The sequence below is a fragment of the Scyliorhinus torazame genome, chromosome 10 (genome assembly GCF_047496885.1).
Source record: "Scyliorhinus torazame isolate Kashiwa2021f chromosome 10, sScyTor2.1, whole genome shotgun sequence".
Lineage (NCBI taxonomy): Eukaryota > Metazoa > Chordata > Chondrichthyes > Carcharhiniformes > Scyliorhinidae > Scyliorhinus > Scyliorhinus torazame.
Window position 1 is genome coordinate 149,411,872 of NC_092716.1, and position 22,078 is coordinate 149,433,949.

Sequence of the window (22,078 nt, forward strand, 5' to 3'; positions counted from 1 at the left end):
GGGCATCACTGGCAAAACTTCATTTATTGCCAATCCCTCGTTTATATAACTGAATGACTTTCTAAGCCAATTAAGAGGGCACTAAAAATAGTACGGACAGGAACCATGTGTGGGCCAGGCTGGATAAGGATGGCAGATTGCCTGGTAATTGGCATTAACTGCTCAATGTACAAACAGTGTAGAAAGTACAAACTAATATTTAACGCCCTTGCATTTACCAAACGTATGTCTTGTTTAGTTTTTACCTTCTGATTGAGGTCCTGTGCTTTTAAAACAAAATACCAAAAATATTTTGCGAAACGGCATGTAAAAATATATACCAAAATGCACATACGGCAAGTTGCAATGTTTTATTAAGAATCTTCAATAACCCATTGAGTTTATCTGGAAAAAACAACACTAAAGATCTGCATTTAGACTAATGTGGAGTTATGTTTGAAGTTTGCTTTCTCATGTAGTTTGATTAAACAAATCATTTTTGGTATCATTTGAGGTTTTGTTTATTTGGATTTTTTGATATTTCTCTATACATCCACATTAGTTGGGAAGGATATACTTGAACGATCCATTTGCAATCGCTGATTCAACCAGTCTGAGTCTAGGGAACTGGAACATAATTTATATTCTTATTATCTTGGGCAGATGAGATTGTATGGTTTAACTAGAGGGGAATTATTGTCAGGGCTGAACAAAGGAGATTTGAGGATTCAACTCTGAACGATTTGACCCCAGGTTTTCCGTTGTTAAAATCCGGTTTTAAATTTTCAAAGGATTTGTCAAAGATGAAGTCAGGTAACCGCATCTTATGTTTGGTTGACTTAACCACATTCAGTTACATCCCAGTAGATGTGATTGACATGGTTCTGAACATCGGTATCTTCAGAACCTGCCATCAGTCCATAGCCCAGAGTGTTGGGATGTATACGCTATGGAAATCTTCTGTGACCCAGTGTAATTTTCACACTGCTGACCTAAGTTTGAGTACCAGAAGGCCATGGCCTGAAGCCAGCTTCCATGATGTGAATCATAATCTAGCAGTATGATCAGCTGCGGCACATTTGGATGAAAATTGGCACCTACTTGTTTAGGTGATATAACAGAGAGGTCTCATGGGCATATTTAGAAGAATGGAATTCTGTGGTTACCTTGGTCAACTTTCATCCTCAGTAAACACCACCAAAACTGAACATTTGATTGTTTGTCTCAATGCTGCTGGTAGGAGCTTGCTATGCCCAATTCGGCAACTATTTTTTTAGGTTTCTTCATGGGATTTAGGCAGCACTGGAGACGTCACCATTTATTGTCCATTGCTAATTGTCCATGAGAAGGATGAGCCACCTTCTTGAATATGATTGGATGGTTTGCTTGGCCATTTCAGAGTCACCACCTTGTCAACAGTGTGATGAATGGAGGAATTTCAGATACATATTCTATTATATGTATTTGGTGCAGTAAAGAGCTGGGTTAGTTTGTGTATCACTGCTGTGGTCGTTGATTTTAAATCCTGGTTTACAAAACCAACAGACACTTGGCTACACGTGCAATCAAAGCATTGTAAAAATGAAATCATCATTCATTCGAACCATGTATATTGTTTTCCTGAAGTTGTGCTAATGTAATTTTATTTGTATGTAGAAGGTTTCCTGGGGACTAGATAATTAGAGACATTAGGCTGGATTCTCCGATTCTATGGCTATGGCCCCACGCCGGTGTGGGAACGGAGACGTTTTGCACCAGAGAAAATGACATAAAACAGCCATCAATTCCCCGTTTTGCTGGAGGCTAGCAGGAAGGCAGCATAGAATACCCGGCTCTAGCTGCCGATATGGCCCGGAGAATTACTGGGTCCATGGCCGCGCTTGCGCACGGCAGCGGCCTGCAGCAGCCGCGCTATGCAACATGACGGCGGACGCTCGCGGACCCGGCCCGCAAAATAGTCCCCCCACTTTGCATGCCCCGGACCACACCCCCGCAGTGCCCCCAGCCCCCCTGCCCGCGGATCAGCCCTCCCCCGACTGTGGCGGTGCTGGACTAAGTCCGCAGCCGCCATGCCAAGTTCCCGACGGATGAGACCGTGAGATACCCACACCGTCGGAGCATCGGGGGGGGGGCGTGCCTCAGTCAATGTCCTGGCAGGGCGTACTCTACCAAGTACGCCGCTTTGGAGGAACCAGAGCATCGCGAAAGCAGCGTCTCCCCCGATTTGGTCGGGAACTTTGATTCGCCTCCTGATTGCCGAACGCGATTTTGCCGTCAGTGACCGGAGAATCCAGCCCCTTGTGTCTAGTTTCAGCAAGATGATGTAGTTAATGGAGGAGCCAAGGGCTGAAGCAGTCAGGTGTTGAGTTTCAGTTATGTTAAAGACTGTGAACAGACTTGAAGTTTGTCTGAAAACAGTTTAGTTAAAAAGATTTTGACTGTGAACAGAACAGCAGTTTCTCAAAAGGAAGACATGTTAAACAATAGTTTGACGCAGGCACAAATCTGCAAGCTGGTTCCTGCAGGATCTCTCTCTCTCTCAAAGCGGGTTATCCAAGACATCTCTTTACAACCAGTATTCCTGGGTTGGCTAACTGTATTTAAAAGTGGGTTTTAACCTGAGATGGGTTTTGTTTGAGTGGAGATAAAAGAGAGCAGTTGGGATTTAGCGTTTCATTGTCATTGTGAAGCATTGTTTAATGGGTAATTGTAAAATATTTTCCTGCATGATGTAAAAGTTATTTAAATCCTGTGTTAGTCATAACATTTGTTTTAATGCACCATATCCCTATTTGTGCGTGGAATCATTCCTGAAACAAAGTACCCTTTCCTCACAGTCTTACAAATAAATTAAAATATTGGGGGTTATTTCCGCTATCCTAGCAACTGCTGGGGTCTGGTCCGGGATCGTAATAACAGTGACTGCTCTCCAAGTAATTTACTGGCTGTTGAGGCATTTTAGAACATCCTGTTGATATGAGATGTGTTGAATAAATTCAAGTTATTTATTTCAGTTGGCAATTTACATTGTTTCCTATTGCTTTCAGGGCACATTTACAGAAATCCCAGCTAGTAACATTCGGCAAGTCATTGCACGGAGACTAACAGAGTCCAAAAACACCATCCCTCATTCATATGCCAGTATTGACTGTAACATTGAAGAAGTCTTAAAGATGAGGAAGCAACTAGCCAAAGGTGAGTTTGCTATTAATTTAATATTATTGTCAGAAAGGCCTGATTCATGTTTTACATGTCACTCCACAGCAACATCCGTCTTCTAAACCTAATGATTTAAATGTAAAGCAAACCTTCAGATCAGTAAATGTGTGCACAGGACTCACCATCAGCACTGCGAATTAGTCTTCCTCTTTCAAAAGTAGAGTACTGTGCACCTCCAGCATTTTCTAATTGGTGACACTGGCGATTCTACTAGTCAAATAATGTTGGACATTTTCTCAGCTTTATCATCATAGCCATACTGTGATATATATATATATATATAGTCTGTGCAGTTTGAGCATTGCCTTGTAAGCAACACCATTCATCATAAGGAGACAGACTATTTTCTTACTTTGCCTCTCCCTCCCCCTCTCTCTCTCCCTTCCCCTCTCTCCCTTCCCCTCTCACCCTTCCCCTCTCACCCTTCCCCTCTCACCCTTCCCCTCTCACCCTTCCCCTCTCACCCTTCCCCTCTCACCCTTCCCCTCTCACCCTTCCCCTCTTTCCCTCACCCTTTCTCCCTTCCCCCTCTCCCTCCCCCTCCCTCCTTCCCCCTCAAGCCCTCACCCTCTCTCTTCACCCTCTCCCCCTCACCCACTCGCCCTCACCCCCCCCCCTGCTGACAGAGACAGGTTGTCTGGGACCTGATTGGGCAACTAGCAGGGCCACTCTTTTTGGTCACTGAGATTTAATGATTGGGAAATAACAATTGAAGGACTTAGAAAGAGGGTAAATCAGAGTGGGTTAATTCAATGCCACATCAGAGAGTACAGAGAGGTGCAAGAAGAGGGAACAAAACATTGGATTGACAGAAAGAAAGAAAAAAATCATTTAAAAATTAAAATCTTGCACTGTTGCAATGGTACTTCGGCTGGTAATTACTAGCTCTGCATTTCTGCAGCAGATTTAGTTGATATCTACTCCAAAATGCAGCAACGTCACACCATTCAATACACACCAATGGTGAAGCAGATGGCAAAATGCCATCTTTGCTAACCTAAAAGAGCCACAGAACTCTGGCAGTGCCATTTGTGCATTCATATTGGGAATTTGCCCCTGCTTAAAGTTGCTGTATCATTTATGCGGAAGAGGCAGTGGCATAGCGGTATTGTCACTGGACGAGTAATCCAGAGACCCAGGATAATGATCTGAGGACCCGGGTTAGAATCCGACTGCAGATGGTGGAATTTAAAACTGGAGTTAATGGGAACCAGGGGGAAAACTCCACTGGTTGGAGTCATACCTGTCACAAACGAAGATGGTTGTGGTGGTTGGAGGTCAATCATCTCAACTCCAGGACATCATTGCAGGAGTTCCACCGGGTAGTGTTCTAGGCCCAACCATCTTCAGCTGCTTCATGAATGACCTTCCTTCCATCATAAGGTCAGAAGTGGGGATGTTTGCGGATGTCTGCACAATGTTCTGCACCATTCACAATTCCTCAGATAATGAAGCAGTCCATGTCCAAATGCAGCAAGACCTGGACAATATCCAGGTTTGGACTGACAAGTGGCAAGTTACATTCGCGCCACACATCTGTCAGGCAATGACCATCTCCTACAAGAAAGGATCTAACCATCACTACTTGACATTCAAAGGCATTACCATAGCGAATCCCCCACAATCAACATCCTGGGGGTGACCATTGATCAGAAACTGAACTGGACTAGTCACATTAATACTGTGGCTACCAGTGCAGGTCAAAGGCTAGGAACCCTACAGCAAGTAACTCACCTCCTGACTCCACAAAGCCTGTCAACCATCTACAAGGCACAAGTCAGGAGTGTAATGGAATGCTCCCCACTTGCCTGGATGAGTGCAGCTCCAATGACACAAGAAGCTCAATACCATCCAGGACAAATCAGCCGCTTGATTGCTCCCCCTTCCACAAACATTCAAACCATCCACCACCGACGAACAGTACCAGCAGTGGTATTATCTACAAGATGCACTGCAGTAACTCACCATGGTTCCTTAGACAGCACCTTCCAAACCCACGGCCACTGCTATCGAGAAGGAGAAGAGCTTTAGATACCAGGGAACCCCACCACCTGGAGGTTCCCCAACAAGTCACTCACCACCCTGACTTGGAAATATATCTCCATTCCATCGCTGTCGCTGGGACAAGATCCTGGAACAGCCTCCCTAACAGCACAGTGGGTGTACCTACATCTGAAGGACTGCAGCGGTTCAAGAAGGCAGCTCACTACCACCTTCTTAGGTAACTAGGGATGGGCAATAAATGCTGGCCTAGCCAGCGCTGCCCACATCCCATAAATGAATGAAATAAAAATACATTTCAACCCCAAACTAAAATGTTGTAAATGCCTATTTTTAGCCACACAACACATATTGTACAAAAGTGTAGAAAGCAGGTGACCAGGAATAGTGTTCAAACCAAATAATGTATGTTTAGAAGTTGTCCATATTTGTATCACTGTGCTCTCAGTTATCATAAGAACATAAGAACTAGGAACAGGAGTAGGCCATCTGGCCCCTCGAGCCTGCTCCGCCATTTAATGAGATCATGGCTGATCTTTGTGGACTCAGCTCCACTCTCCGGCCCGTACACCATATCCCCGAATCCCTTTATTCTTTAGAAAGGCATCTATTTCTTAAAAACGTTTAAAGAAGGAGCCTCAACTGCTACACTGGGCAAAGAATTCCAGAGATTCACAACCCTTTGGGTGAAGAAGTTCCTCCTACACTCCGTCCCAAATCTACCTCCCCTTATTTTGAGGCTATGCCCCCTAGTTCTGCTTTCCCCGACCAGTGGAAACAACCTGCCCACATCTATCCTATCTATTCCCTTCATAATTTTATATATCTCAATAAGATCCCCCCCGCATCCTTCTAAACTCCAATGAGTACAGTCCCAGTCTACTCAACCTCTCGTCATAATCTAATCCCCTCAACTCTGGGATCAACCTAGTGAATCTCCTCTGCACTCCCTCCAGTGCCAATATGTCCTTTCTCAGGTAAGGAGACCAAAACTGAACACAATACTCCAGATGCGGCCTCACCAACACCCTATACAATTGCAGCATAACCTCACTAGTCTTGAACACCATCCCTCTATCCTCATTATACCACATAGAATGAGAACTCTCTTACCATTTTGACAACATCTTTAAGCAATAATTCCATTTAAAACAGTTGCCTGGGTCTTCAATTATATCATATTCCTGTCGTAAAACAGTGTACTGCTCATTTTATTATGCAATGCTAATGAATAACTGGTAGTGACTGACTACCAGACTAATCTACCACATCAAAGGAATTAGATACCAATCTGCATCCAATAACCCAAAGTTCAGGTGATTTACGAGGAGATGTAGCAACTCTGTGCAAGATAAATTGGCTGTGACAAAATATTTCAAGTTTATTAAGTGATAGCCTGGAACCATCAACAGAAAATGAATTTTTTCATTCAGCTGTTACAGAACGACTATCATGGCTCTCACCAGAAATGTTGTGCAGTCAAAGCCATGCCCATGTTCATTAGCTTGGACCCTTAGTTGGGAGCAATGTTTTCATTGAATCCCATTCATCAATTCAGTCAAGTCCATAGCTCACCATCCGAGTGTTGAATGTCTTCTTCAGGTCAAAGCAATCAGTTTCTACTGTGCTGTTGTTTAGACTGCACAAGTGTATACTACAGATTCCCTTTCCTTTTCAACTGGCAGCTCCTATTAGTTTTGCAGGCAAAAGGCTCCATGCAAAAAGTAACAATAAAAGTGAATCAGATGAGGCAGTCCCAGATGACCTTAGGCTGCTTTACCTTTGAGAGGGAGAATTGATTGGTGGTGAGTTAACTCAGGCAAGGTTCATGGATAACCTCAGCCGGTACGGGGATTGAACCCATGCTGTTGGCCTCACTCTGCATCACATACCAGCTGTCCAACTGAGCTCTAATTTCACCACAAACTAGAAGTGAGAATGCAAAATCTAACAAACATACGTAATGTTTCAGCCTTTTTCTCCCCTGCTTATTTGACTCAAGTTACTTCAATTTGTGAGACACCAATGTACGTATTTCTCTGGAGAATTAAGATGTGCTTTCCCTTCCCCACATTCACAAATAAAACTTCTTCCAGCTGAAATAACTTGCAGATTCCGGCAAGTTTGACAGTAACTACACACATGTTGTAATGGAGAGGGTAAAATTCTGTGATATATGTTTAGTGACTTTATTTGTACACCAAATTTCTCAGCTTTAAACCTGAGGAGACCTTGTCCTGCAGTTCTGAATCTGGGCCCAAGCCAGAAGCAAGAGTGTTATTTCATCAGATAAAAAGGGATCCTTTATTTCTATTTAAATCTGACTCCTTTAATCATTATCAAAGTAATTATTATAATCTTGCCAAACCTAAAAGCAAAATAATGATTGTGAACAGTGTATATTGTAACAAAAAACAGTAGCTGTGTCATAAACTCACGAGGTTGGTTTTACAGAAGGTTATGGTTTATAATAGCGCCTGTCTAATATTTCACTGAAGTTAAAGCATTGCAAATTTTGAGAACTCAATCAATTTTTTTTCTTTTGCCTACATGTGACTCCAGATCCACAGCGACATGTTTTTATTTGGCTATTTTTGCAACTGCAGCATTTGAAATCTTTTTATTGGCATTTTGCAAATTTATACACAGTTATATACATTGTTTGCCACGTTATTTTATTGTATTATACAGAAAGGATTATCCTGTCATTCCCTTAATTTACTCTATGTACATTTTGCCGCCCTCTGGCTCAGCTTGTAGACCCTCCCACCCCCCTCCCCCACCTTGTGTTCTCCCACTTTCTGTCCCCCCCACCCCCCCCCCCCCTTTTCTTCCCCCGTCAACTTCGGCTGTGTTTGCCCTGTGATGGGGTGGGGGGGCGCGTCTCCCACCCTCCCACCCACGTTGTTCCCTTTTTGTGACTTCCCAGCCTTTCCTCTTCCTCCGCCCCCCCCAGCCCTCCAGGTAGCGCGTTTCTTTGGTTTCCCCCCCCCCCGTCCTTATTTTCCCCTTGTCCTTCCTCTTTTTCTTCCTATCTCTCCCGCTTTCCCTACTTACTCATTGTTGCTGGCCTCAAATAGGTTTTGGAACTGGCCGACGAACTGCCCCCATGTATCTAGGAAGCCTTCCTCCGACCCTCGGATGGCATACTTGATCTTCTCCAGGTGGAGAAATTCCGAGAGGTCAGCGAGCCAGTCGGCAGCAGTGAGTGGTGCTGCTGATCGCCAGCCGAGCAGGATTTTTCGGCGTGCGATTAGAGAAGCGAAATCAAGGGCGTCGGCTCTCTTCCCCATGTATAGCTCAGGCTGCTCTGATACCCTGAAGATTGCCACCATTGGGCATGGCTTCACCCTCACCCCCACAACCTTGGACATTGCTTCCAGAACCCAACGAGTTTGGGGCAAGCCCAAAACATGTGGGTGTGGTTGGCCGGGCCTTTTTGGCACCGTTCACATTTGTCCTCCACCTCTGGGAAGAACCTGCTCATTCGGGTTCTGGTCAGGTGCGCTCTGTGCGCCACCTTGAAGAGTATGAGACTGAGCCTTGCGCAGGAGGAAGTGGAGTTAGCCCTGCTCGGTGCTTCGTTCCAGAGTCCCCACCCCACTTCTGCCCCCCGTTTGTCCTCCCATTTCCATCTGGTCTCATCCAGTGGTGTTTGAGCTCTGTCCAGTAACTGTCCATACATTTTCCCACATAGTCCCCCTTCTTTGCTGCTTGTGCCTCTCAGGTCCTCTAATACTGTGGCTTATGGGGCCTCGGAGTACCCGACTGTCTCTTTGTGGAGGAGGTGCTTTATTTGCAGGTGTCTCATTTCCTGTCCTGTCGGCAGCTCACACTTCTCCGTCAGTTCTTCCATTGTCGTCAGTCTGTGTCCTACGTAAAAGTCCCTGACCGTCAGTGTGCGCCCGTCCTGTCTCCATCTCTTGAAGGTGGTGTCTAGCATGGCTGGGGGGAATTTGTGATTGCCACAGATGGGGGCCATGGGGGACATCTTAGTTAGCCCGAAGTGCTGTCTCAGCTGGGCCCACGTTCTCAGCGTAGCGCTACCACTGGGCTTATAGTACTGTAGGTTCGGTAATGCCAAGCGACCTTTGATTTTCCTTCTTTGCAGCGTCGGTTTGGGAATTCTCGGGTTCTTACCCCTCCACACAAATGCCATGATTAAACTGTCTACATTTTGAAAAAAGGCCTTGGGGATGAAGATCGGTATGGATCTGAACAGGAAGAGGAACCTTGACAGTACGTTCAACTTGATCGTCTGCAGTCTCCCCGGCAGGTAGAGTGGGAGTGAGCCCCATCTCTGTAGGTCTTTTTTTACTTCCTCCACCAGGCTGGTCAGGTTCCACTTGTGGATCTGTGTCCAGTCCCTGGCTATTTGGATCCCCAGGTAACGGAATCTGTTCTGGGCCGTTTTAAACAGGAGCCCTCCATCTCTGCCCCTACCCAGTTGGGTTCACTGGGAATGCCTCACTTTTGCCCAGGTTAGGTTTGTAGCCCGAGAAGGTTCCAAATTCTTTCAGGTTCTGCATGATTGCCTTCGGTCCCTCCTGCGGCTTCAAGACATATAGGAGCAGGTCATCCGCAGCCCTCTATCTCCTCTCTGGATGCCCTCCCAGCTTTTCGCGTCCCGCAGGGCTATCGCCTGTGTTTTGATCGCGACTGCGAACAAGAATGAGGACAACGGGCAGCCTTGCCTTGTGCCTCTTTGTAGCTGGAAGTATTCAGAGCTGGTGGTGTTGGTTCGGACACTCATTTTGGGAGCGTTGTATAGGAGTCTCACCCAGACAGTGAATCCCGCTCCTGGCCCAAACCGTTCCATTACCTCGAGGTACTTCCATTCGACTCTGTCGAAGGCCTTTTCTGCATCCAGGGAGACGATCACCTCTGGTGCTCTCTCCCTGGGCGGGGTCACCATTACATTCAGTAACCGCCTGATGTTCGCAGTGAGTTGCCTACGCTTGACAAAGCCCATATATCCTTTGCAACCACCCCTGGTATGCAGCCTTCCAGCCTTATGCGAGTATTTTCGCATCAACATTCAGCAGCGAAATGGGTCTACATGATCCGCATTTTGTCGGGTCTTTATCCTTTTTGGGTATAAGTGAGATTGCGGCCTGCGTTAGCGTGGTCAGCAAAGTGCCCCTTGTCAGCGAGTCCACAAACATGCCCCTTAAGTTTGGGCCAGGGCTGGAGCAAATGTTTTAAAGAAGTCCGCTGGGAACCCGTCAGGTCCCGGTGCCTTCCCCGCCTGCATGGAGCTAATGCTCTCAATGATTTCGCCCAGATCTATGGGTGCTTCCAGCTTCCCCGTCTGTCCTCCCCCACAACTGGTAGTTCCAGTCCGTCGAGGAACTGTTTCATCCCCTTGTCCCAGTTGGGGAGCTCGGAGGTGTACAGTCCTTGGTAAAAGGTCTCAAATGCCTGATTGACCTCCTTTGGTTCTGTTACCAGTCTGCTTCTGCTGTTCTTTACCTGGGCTATTTCCCTCGTGGCTGCCTGCTTTCTCAACTGGTGAACAAGTAGGCGGCCAGCCTTGTCTCCGTGTTCGTAGAAGGTCCCCCGTGTCTGGTAGAGTTGGTGCACTGCTTTCCTGCTGGATAGCAGGTTGAAGTCCATTTGCAGCTTTTTCCCCTCCACCAGAAGCTCTACGGTCGGGGCCTCGGAGTACTTTCTGTCGCCTTCCAGAATGGAGTCCACTAGCTGCTGCCTGACCGCCCTCTCTTCCCTATCTCTACTTACCTTGTAGGCTTATGATCCCTCCTCTAATCACCGCCTTCAGTGCCTTCGAAAACGTGGAAGGTGAGACCTCCCCGTTTTGGTTGTTACTAACGTAATTGCCTATGGCCCGTGATGTTTTTTGGCAGAAGGCCTAGTTGGCCAGGAGACCCTTGTCCAGCCTCCATGTGGGGCGCTGGGCATAGCACGTCTCCGACCTCACGTCCATGTAATGTGGAGCGTGATCGGAGTTAACGATCGCGGAGTATTCCGCTCCCATGATTCCTGGAAGCACCGATTTCCCCATTGCAAAGAAGTCGATACGGGTGTATACCTTATGCACTTATGAAAAGTATGAGAATTCCTTTTCTCCTGGGTGCAGGAATCTCCATGCCGAATCGCACCCCTTTTTTGTAGAGCGCTCTATTAAATTCGGCCCTCTTTTCTTGCCAATGTCCTGGTACACCATGATTCTATGCCCTTTCCACGAGCATGATTTTGTTTGACGGGCCCACCTCAGGATCTTTTCCCGGTCCTGGAACCGGTGCAGCTTCGCAATTATAGCCCTTGGCTGCTCCCCGGTTTTGGGTCTAGGCCGAAGCGACCTGTGTGCCCTGTACATTTCTGGGGGGTTTGGAAAGTCATCCCTCCCCACTAGCTTGTTGAGCATTTGGTCGATGTAGCCCGTTGGTTCCCTTCCTTCAATCCCCACTGGCAGATCCACGATTTGGACATTTTGCCATCTGGACCTATTTTACTGGTCCTCCACCTTCCTTCCCTTTTAGGCTCCCCTGTGTCGCCACCAACCTCTTCACCTCAGTTTCCAGAGCCACAATCCTGTCACTCTGGTCCGTAGATGCTTTCTCCAGGTCCAGGATCGTTCTCTCCTGGGCCTCCACCTTCCATCCCAGGCCTTCTATTGCACACTGCATGGTGGTTATCGCTTCCGACATCACCTCCTTCATCACCACATGGAGCTCCCCCTCCTGGTTCGCCTGGGTCTCCGCCTCGCCTCGTGGAGCCGCTTGACCATTCGCCCACTGTTCCTTCGCTGCTACTTCTAATTTCTCACCGTCCCCTCGATCTACTGTTGGCGGGCATCGTCTTCCCTTTTCTCCTTTGTATTTGGGTGGGTTTTATGCTTTTTATGCCAAAATCTCCGATAAATTAACTCGGGGCTGGTTTAGCACAGTGGGCTAAATAGCTGGCTTGTAATGCACAACAAGGCCAGCAGCGCAGGTTCAATTCACGTACCGGCCTCCCCGAACAGTAACTTCATTGAAGCCTACTTGTGACAATAAGAGATTATTATTATTATTATGTTGGGTCCTATTGGGAGGAGAGCCACCTGATGTGCGTCCGCTCAGCACATCGGCGCCACCAGAAGTCAGAGCTAAATCAATCTGAGTAATGTTCCCTCCCTTATCTCATCACCACGAATATGGGACGAAGCCCAAAGTGACTTGTCCCACTGAGACTTTCCTGTCTGAAACTGCTTAGGGTCACAGCTGTCACAGAACATTGGAGCTTCCGGCATATCGAATAAGCAAGTTTAAACTTTTTCACTACTTGTCTCCTTTCTCCCCTGGTCCTCCCAAGGAAAGGGAAAAAACTAAATATTTTCCCATGTAGATGCTATTAAACATTTTTTAAATTCCTAATGAAAACGAAAATGAATGAAATGAAAATCGCTTATTGTCACAAGTAGGCTTCAATGAAGTTACTGTGAAAAGCCCCTAGTCGCCACATTCCGGCGCCTGTTCGGGGAGGCTGGTACGGGAATCAAGGCATTAATCAGGCTCCTGTGTCATATGATCTCATCTTACTTGCCAAATCCAGGTCTGTAGCTGTTGGTCATTCGCCGAATACCTGTGCTGTGATTTCAGTAGCTGTACAGGACCGTTTTTATATTTCACCTGCTCCATCACCCCTCCCACACAATGTTGTAAAATGCAGGTTGGAAAGGACCATAGCATCAGACTGCAACCATCTGTATTCAAAATATCTGGATAATAAACATTGAGCCAAATTCTCCGTCAGCCGACGCCGCAATCGGGAAAGGTGATTGGGCGGAGACACGCGTGGGAGGCGAAAATCTTAGCCGAAGCCAGGCGTCCGACAGAATGCCATGCTCGGGTGCCTCAACAGCGTTGTCAATGCGTTCTACTCCGCTCATATAGTAAACATGGTCTACATATTATTAGCAGACCTGACCTTGTATTCTCCGGGGCTCCGCAATGCTCCATCTATGATTTCCGCCGGAAGGAATTACTGACGGCGAGTTTCACTTCTGGTTTCAAAAATTGGGAAACAGGTGCCTTGGCATAAGGAGGGAGAAGGCAGGACATGCAGAGGTGCAACCATTGGCTTCCGCCAGCAGGGCTGGCTGCGGATGGGGGAGTGTCTGCCATGCCCGGGGGGGGGCCAGGGGGGGGCCAGGGGATGGGTCTTAGGTCAGGGTGACTCTCCCGGGGCTAGGGTGTTCAGGCACGGACTGCCATTGCTGCGGCCTGCAAGGCAGCCATCTTGCTACACGCCCCACTCACCGCTCTCCGAGGCCCATGTTTGTGCAGTGACACCAGCCTATGGGTACCACAACCCCCTGCACTCCACCCCAGCACCCCCACACACCACCCCCATTCGACCACTTCCCGCCAGCAAGGCAGTACATGGCCCATCCAAGGATGACGTCCACAGGAACCCCTACAGGAGGATGCCGGACGGGGCTATGGAGCGTACTACTGGCAAGGTTAGCGCAGCCACTGATAGCCTGTCAGCAGGATCGTGCGCCAGGACCTGAGGCTTCCACGGTGCCGTGCACCAACAGGGTGTGGAGGGCAGGGTGCAAAGGGGAACGGCAGGGTAGGCGTGGGGATGGGGAAGGAGGACACGCAAGGGCAGGGTCTGCATTGCAGACCGGGGCCACCGTGTAACCCGGTGGACCTGCTTGGGCACGGTGGCATGCACCATGCTAATATGACTGACCTTGTCCTGCAGGCAATGGATATCGGAATCCAACCAGGAATGGTGGCCTTCATCCTGGCTGCCGCAGCCCTGTGGGGGGACCGTGAAACAGCGGAGCCTGCCTAGAGAAACAGGATCCAGCCGGTGAGGATGGAGGGCCGGCCGGCCAACAGGCTGAGGAGGAGGTGGGAACAAGGGACCACATCAGGCATCTTGTGTACTGGCAGTGCCTATCATTCGAGGACCTGCCAGACCGGGCATGCCGTCGAAGATTCTGTCTGAGCAGGGGGACCATGCGGCATATCTGCCAGATCATGGCGCATCTGGTACCGTGGGGGTATGGGAGCGGACACCTGCTCCCGGTGGCTGCCAAGGTGACGGTCTCCCTAAACCTTTATGCCACGGAGTCCTGCTAGGCACCGAGTGGAGATTGATCAGGGATCTCGCAGACCTTGGTGCACAGGTACATCTGCGCCGTCACGGATGCCCTGTCGGCACATTATATCAAATTCAATGTGGACCAAGCCCAAAGGATGCCCAGACAGTGAGATGCCCAGGCCCGCTCGCTCCAGAAGACTGCCGCAAAGGGGCACAGGTCACAGAGCAGGAACCCGCAGCAGGCCGCCTCCACTCCTGATGTACCTCCTGGGGATCCACCGAGAGGTAGCGTTATGGCCCATAATGCCAGAAAGATAGACACCAGTTAAGTTAGCACAGGTGGAGCACACAGTGTAGCGTTAGGGGCTAGGGCACAAACCTGTACATATTTGTTCACCGTTTCACAATGTCTGGCAAATCCAGTCTTTTGCCTCTCCCGGCGTTGTGGGCCCGCTTCTCCAGGAGGCGGGAAGACACTGCACAGTGTTAGGTAGTCAGGCGCATGCAGCACAGGGGTGGGTAGCCGGGGGCCAGTATGGGTGCTAGCATGTGGTGCAGGGTGAGGAGCGCACACCGCCAGCAGGTGATATCCAGTAGCTCCCCGGGTGGGGGTTCGGGTTGCGGATGTGTGGGACGGGGGTTAGTTCCAGGGGCACAGTGCTGCCTCCTCACCCTAGCTGCCCTGAGAAGGTTGTGCTGTTTTGCTGCACTGATCGCTGATCTTGGTGGTGGTGCCCATGGCGAATAAGGCCTTTGCCACCTGTGCCAGGCCCTGTATATGGCGGCGGGTGGCAGCTTCCTTCTCACCCCGGGGTACAGGATAGCCCACTTCTCCTCCACAGCATCCAGCAAGGTCTCGAGCTCTGCGTCCACAAACCGGGGTGCCGTTCTCCGTGCTGCCATCTTATTGGCTAGGATGAGTGTGGGAGGACTGGAGTGCTAATATGCGGCTGCAGCTTGTCAGCCTCTCGAGTGTCAAACCCGGCCTCGGAGAATCCGACACCATTTCTCATTGGAATGGCTCGTGTTCCACTTGCCGCCGGTGCTAGCCCATTAATGTTGAATTGCTCCGGAAGCGGCGCCAATTTTGCTGTTGTAGATTCTGTCCCAGTGCCAGTACTCAGTCTCGTAAACGGAGAATCCCGCCCATTGTGCCTGGCCATTGACCTCCCCTCTTCTTATAGACTAAACTACAATCTCAATTTCAAAGAATTGCTAAGATTCAACTAGTTCAAGTGTTCTAATTGGATTTAATACTGGAGTCATTGGTGTCTCATAGATTCAAGCTAAGCTGCTTTGATTCATGTCCTTTTATGAGCACTGATAGGTATCACAGAGCCAAGTTAATCTTTCTGCTGATCAATAATCGTCACATTTTTTTTGTGTGTTCATGTTTCATTTCGTTATTCTCACCAGTAATTTTGGATCCATTTCTAATGTTGAACATTGCATAACTGATCAACAACCTGAATTAATATGGAACCTTTAATGAAGAGAAAGATCCCAGGGACATATATGAGACTGGAAGGAAATCAGTAAGGATTTAAAGAAAGTAATGTTGAGTTCAGCTGAAGGGATAATGATACAGCAGACAAATGGTATCTGTATAACAACAATAAGTCATGTGTCCAGACGGTGATGTGACACCTCTTCATACAGATCAGTGAAGTTGGAGGAACAGCTATTTGTGAAATGAAATGGCAGCAGTATCATTTGTAACGTTTTGTTTATTGTAACTATTGCAGTTTTAGTATTTTGTTTTCTCACTTAATGGCAGACCTTTCCCCCAGGATTTTGGAGCCTGTACCTTTGTACCCACATAAGAATTATTAATGATCTCTATTTGAACTTAACTACATGCTATAAGAGACCCACACTGCACTTGCCAACCCTCTTCAAAATAAATATTGCCTCACGAGAAACAATAATATCTTTATATCTAAATAGTGATGCAGGTTAATAGACCATGCAAAAAGCAAACCATGCGCTTGGCTTTATTTGCAAAAGGATAGAATTGAAAGCAGAGAAGGTATGATGATCTTGGTTAGATCACACTGTGTACTTGGCACCATATTATGAGAAGGATATGGTGGCACCTGGGAGGATGTAAAAAGGATGGTCAAAGATAATGACAGAATTGTGAGGGTACATCTATCAGGAAATGATGAGTAAGCGAAATCTCTTCAAGAATAGGTAGTAAAATGGGGAAACACTTGAGAGCAGAGTTGGAGGAACAAAAGGTTTGGGAAATGATATTGGGCGAGAGCCGCCTGTGACAATAAGGCACCGTCAGGCTGTTTAGGGGCTGGTTTTCAAGAAAAAGACAATGATTTGAAACTTTCAGCTTTGGAGATTGGGCAACCAATATCGGTCAGGGACAATCTGGATGATGGATAAGTTGAACTTTGCATAGGATAGGATAAAGGCAGCAAAGTTTATGTCGGGTAAAGGATAGCAAAGTGGAGTCATTGAGTATAGAGGTGACAGAAGTATAAGGGTTTCAATAGCGTAGTGAGGCAGGTTTCAGTGATGTAGTAAGTTGGGTGGAACTTATGCAGGCAAAGTTTCGGATGGTGAAATTAGTAGTCTGTCTATGGAAAAGGTATGGGAATGAAGAGACACTGTAACATGTCTCTGTCTCTCATTTTGATGGTATATTTACAGGGACCGTGTAAACAACTCAATTAATATTTAATCAGATTCAATTAAATTACTTTCCAGATAGATAATTAAAAATGCGTGTGTGTGATTTGTGTACTAAGGTAATTGAATCCTCCTTAATTGAAATTGAAATACTGCGTCAAAAAAAGCTCTCGGCTTTCATTCCCCAACTCCCAGCTGCCAAAAACACGGCCACCCACATCCATTTCAGTCTTATTGCATGTACTAATCCCAATTGAGGGAGCAGGTAAATTGCTGTTTGACCGCCACTGGTGCGGAGTACCAAGAGGTACTCGATGACTTTTACCCTTGGCTTTGTCGAAGTGCCTTTCCAACCAACACAGGAAAATCTCTAATGGTGAGGCTGAGTCCAAAGTATGGTGTATTCTAATATGGCCAAGGCATTTAAGATACAAAGGGTTAACCCTGGAACGGCCCATCTTCTCTCTGAACTCGGGGGGTCAACTAAAAGTGCCCCTAAAGGTTTGTACTGCCATCTAGCTGAATGTTGGAGACGGAGTGAAAGTTCAGCGATCAGGTTGGGCTGAGAAAATAATCAGTTGCTTGTGGGTCCTAGGTAATGCTCTCTGAAGTCCCTTCTTTTTCATCTCTTCACAAAGTGCTTTCATCCAGTATAATCCTTGCTGAACCACATTACTTGGACTAGTCCTCACTGCTTTTATTTCAGGAGCTGCCTGCTCATGTTTAACACTGCTCAGCTCAGACAAGAGCAGAACACAGAGAGTTTTCAGCACTGATTTGGCTGTTCCTGACTTGTGTGGAAATTAAAAGACTTTTCTGTTGTATAATATTCAAAGTGCTTCCTCTTTAATCAATAGCTGTATATTTAAATGAAAACATTTTGTGTTGAAAATTGACTTAATAAACAGCTCGGGCTCTATGTTTGGCTACCATTCATTGTCCAATAGATGACACTTTCTGCACTAATAGAATCCCAAAATTTGATCACGAAACCACACAAAACACCAGGGGTCTGACTGCACATTACCAGTCTTTGTAAAGGATTTTTCTCCTTAACCTTCCGCCTATTCCAGTCAGTGAAAACGTAATCCTTAGATTGTGAACCTTTCCTCTTTCTTGGCCCTCCCTTTTTGTTTTTTAGTTCCCTTGGTTTACCCCAATACAGCCCCACCCCTCTCCACATGGTCACCTGTCCATTGTTGCTCAGTTTTGCTCCTACTGAGCACTGATCTTTGTTCTTCGATTTACACATTCTGCTATCTTACCTTTTGCCGCTATTAGCACTCTCAGCCCTTAATGACATCCTTAAACCCCCTTTATCTTATGTACATGACACCTTTGGCGATCTCTCCTTTGCTCCAACCTATTCCTGTCCTTCTATTCTGATCCGCCTCATCCACCCACCTCTCCAACTATATAATTTGTTACATTTCTACCCTTCAGTTCTGTAGAAGAGTCATAGAGACTCAAAATGTTAACTCTGTTTTCTCTCTCCATAGTTGCTGCCTGATATGCTGAGTTCATCCAACATTTACTGTTTTTATTTTATAATCCTTAAACGGCTCATTGTGGCATACATTCCAAGGTTCAACTATGGACTTTAGACCCCCTGTCATCACAGCCAGGGGGGCGCCAATTCTCTTCAGGCATCTCAATCTCATTGGTTATAGGGGATATGAACATGTTCCACATTAATAAGCTGCAATCTTTATGGAGGCGATCGGGGCGCCTTTTCAGCATGTTATCGATCCACAACACCATTCCACCCTCAACTGTGGTGACTGGGCAGGCACAAATCTCCTGCAGGTAACTTGATTTTCAGCATGATGTTTAGTCGAAAAATTACTATTGGCTTTAATTACGTTCTGTTGGCCAAGCAGACTCATACCACCATGAATCTTGTCTTATACAACCTGTGCTTTTCACAAAATCTGTTTTCAAACCTTTCCTTTCCACAGCTCAGTTTCTAAGCATATCAACATTTCTGGGTGTTTCATCCATGTTGCTAAAGTGACATAATGGTTACTCAAGGTATTGTCGTCTTCTGGTGATGAATTACTGGGAACTTTACTTACTAGGAACTGGTTATTTGGTATTGAGCTCTTTTTCTAGACTCTGAACAATTTTGATGTTCTGCCACATTTTCTCCTCATATGATTTACACTTTATAGTTAATACACACCTCTCTAAATTGTTTACGTATTTCATCCTCATTTTTCTATCATTCCGTGCTCTCCAATAATGGGTCATTTTAAAAACCTTCATTCAATCCAGAAGGATTCTGTTCAAACGACTTTGCTGTTTAAATGTCATGATTTCTTATTAACACATCTACCCCATTTTCTTTTATCTTTCCTTATCCCTCAGTGAAAACCTGCCCGTTATCAATTTTCTTTCCACCTTACATATCCTTAAATTAAAAGGCTCCAAAGAAATACCTGAACCACTTATGCTGTTCAGAACATCTAACGGAGGACTTAAAGTTTTGTAACTGGATATATATTTTAGGTAGATGTTGCATTCCAGCCCAGCTGTAATGGTTGACAGGGTTATAACACAACCAGGTTCAGACAGTGTAAAGTGAGAATGAAGCCTGATTGCTTTGTGAATCTCATGCCTCATGTGAAATGTGGTTGGATGCAAAGCAAGTGGTTACAAGTTGAAATAAAAACAGAAAGTGCTGGAAAAACTCAGCAGTTCTGGCAGCATCTGTGGAGCCGCCGCTCTTCAGTTCCAAAGAAGAATCATTTGGACTCCAAACGTTAACTCTGTTTCTCTTTCAACGGTTGCTGCCAGACCCTCTGAGTTTATCCAGCATTTCCTATTTTTGTTTCCAGCATCCGGGGTATTTTGCTTTCCTTTTAGTATTGCACGTCAAAATCTGTTTTCAACTTCAGGGAATATGTATATCCATCGTGATAGCGAATTGATAGCCAGTTTCACACTTCGCTGCAGTCAAATCTGTTGAAAAGGAAAATGAACAGCAGGTAAAATGACGACTGAATCACCTAAAACAGGTTTTGCGTTAGCATGCAAGGCAAATATCAAGCCCTTTTGTGTTTCAGGCACAAAACAAACAGAACTGTCTTCTGTTAGGAAAAAGATCAATGTATGATCAAACTGTTCCAACTAGCTGTCTGGGTCCGGATCCTTATTGCACTAAGTGAGGGGACTTTCCGAATAGAGCTGCTTTCTTTCTCTGTTCAGGCAAGCATTATTTTAAGGCACAAAAATAAAAGACACACATGAAAGAGCTCATCAAATTCCAGCTCTTCACAGAAACTTAACTGCTATTAATCATGTCATGTTTAATCAAAAGACCACAGTAACATCAATGTGAAAGCAAAATGCATGGAATTAATTAGTTAAAGCATCACCAATAGGTTCCACTGGCGAAGGCAGCTTTCTACTCATGTTGTGGAGATGCCAGCGCTGGACTGGGGTGAGCACAGTAAGAAATCTTACAACACCAGGTTAAAGTCCAACAGATTTGTTTCAAATCACTAGCTTTCGGAGCACTGCTCCTTCCTCTAGTGAATGAAGAGGTATGTTCCAGAAACATATATATAGACAAAGTCAAAGATGCAAGACAATGCTTTGAATGTGAGCATTTGCAGGTCATTAAGTCTTTACAGATCCAGAGATAGGGGGTAACCCCAGGTTAAAGAGGTGTGAATTGTCTCAAGCCAGGACAGTTGGTAGGATTTCGCAAGCCCAGGCCAGATGGTAGGGGATGAATGTAATGCGACATGAATCCAAGGTCCCGGTCGAGGCCGTACTCATGTGTGCGGAACTTTCCTCTTATAAGTTTCTGCTCGGCGATTTTGCATTGTCGCAAGTCCTGAAGGCCGCCTTGGAGAACGCTTGCCCGGAGATCAGAGGCTGAATGCCCTCGACTGCTGAAATGTTCCGCGACTGGAAGGGAACATTCCTGCCTGGCGATTGTCGCGCGATGTCCGTTCATCCATTGTCGCAGCGTCTGCATGGTCTTGCCAATGTACCACGCTTCGGAACATCCTTTCCTGCAGCATATGAGGTAGACAACGTTGACCGAACGAGTATGTACCGCGTACCTGGTGGGTGGTGTTCTCACGTGAAATGGTGGTACCCATGTCGATGATCTGGCACGTCTTGCAGAGATTGCCTTGGCAATGTTGTGTGGTGTTGTGGTCGCTGTTCTGAAGGCTGGGTAGTTTGCTGCATCAATAGTTTGTTTGAGGTTGCGCGGTTGTTTGAAGGCAAGTAGTGGGGGTGTGGGGATGACCTTGGCAAGATGTTCATCTTCATCGATGACGTGTTGAAGGCTACGAAGAAGATGTCGTAGTTTCTCCGCTCAGGGGAAGTACTGGACGACCATGTTTCTTACACTACAACAGAGACGAGATTTGAAAAGTACTTTGTTAGCAGTGAAGTGCTTTGGGACTCTCTGAGATGGTCAAAGGTATTAGATAAATGCAAATTCTTCCTCTGGTATTTTTCCTTCCACTGTGCAGTCATTTTGAGTGCATTCTAAATCTCTACACTTCACCTTCTTCCTATTCCCCCTTAGCATGTTGTTGTTCCGTAACACTGCAGGTATGTGTGATGATATGCAATCATGTAAGTGATACTGTATGCAACCTCCAACCAGCAGGTGGCAGTAGAGAACTACCACATGACTCTATACTTTGAGGAGTCTGGAGATAGTTGTGTTAGTGGATAGTCATACTTGCAGTAGCTCTGGGATAACTTATTATAGATAGTTTTTTGATATATTTCTCATAGTTTTTTGAATCACGCATTTCATAGAATTTACAGTGCAGAAGGAGGCCATTTGGCCCATCAAGTCTGCTCCAGCCCTTGGAAAGCGCACCCTACCTAAGCCCACACCTCCACCCTCTCCCTGTAACCCAGTAACCCGTCCCAACCTTTTTGGACACTAAGGTCAATTTAGCATGGCCAATCTGCCTAACCTGCACATTTTTGGACTGTGGGAGGAACCCGGAGCACCCAGAGGAAACCCACGCAGACACGGGAAGAAAGTGCAAACTCCGCACAGACAGTGACCCTAGCCAGGAATCGAACCTGCGACCCTGGAGCTATGAAGCAACTGTGCTACCGTGCCCCCCATTTGTTTAGTAATAAATATTTAACTAGTCAAGAACTAGGCATTCTATTGCACATTATTCCTACCGGCCAA

At 46.5% G+C, this 22,078-nt stretch overlaps 1 protein-coding gene across 1 annotated transcript in view; it reads left to right on the forward strand.

Annotated features, from left to right (window-relative positions):
* pdhx (pyruvate dehydrogenase complex component X) overlaps window positions 1-22,078 on the forward strand; it is a 494,696-nt gene that overhangs the window by 330,875 nt on the left and 141,743 nt on the right. The window contains exon 7 of the mRNA XM_072518815.1: window positions 3,027-3,174. Coding sequence (XP_072374916.1) covers window positions 3,027-3,174 — 148 coding nt within the window. The remainder of the gene's footprint in view (window positions 1-3,026; window positions 3,175-22,078) is intronic.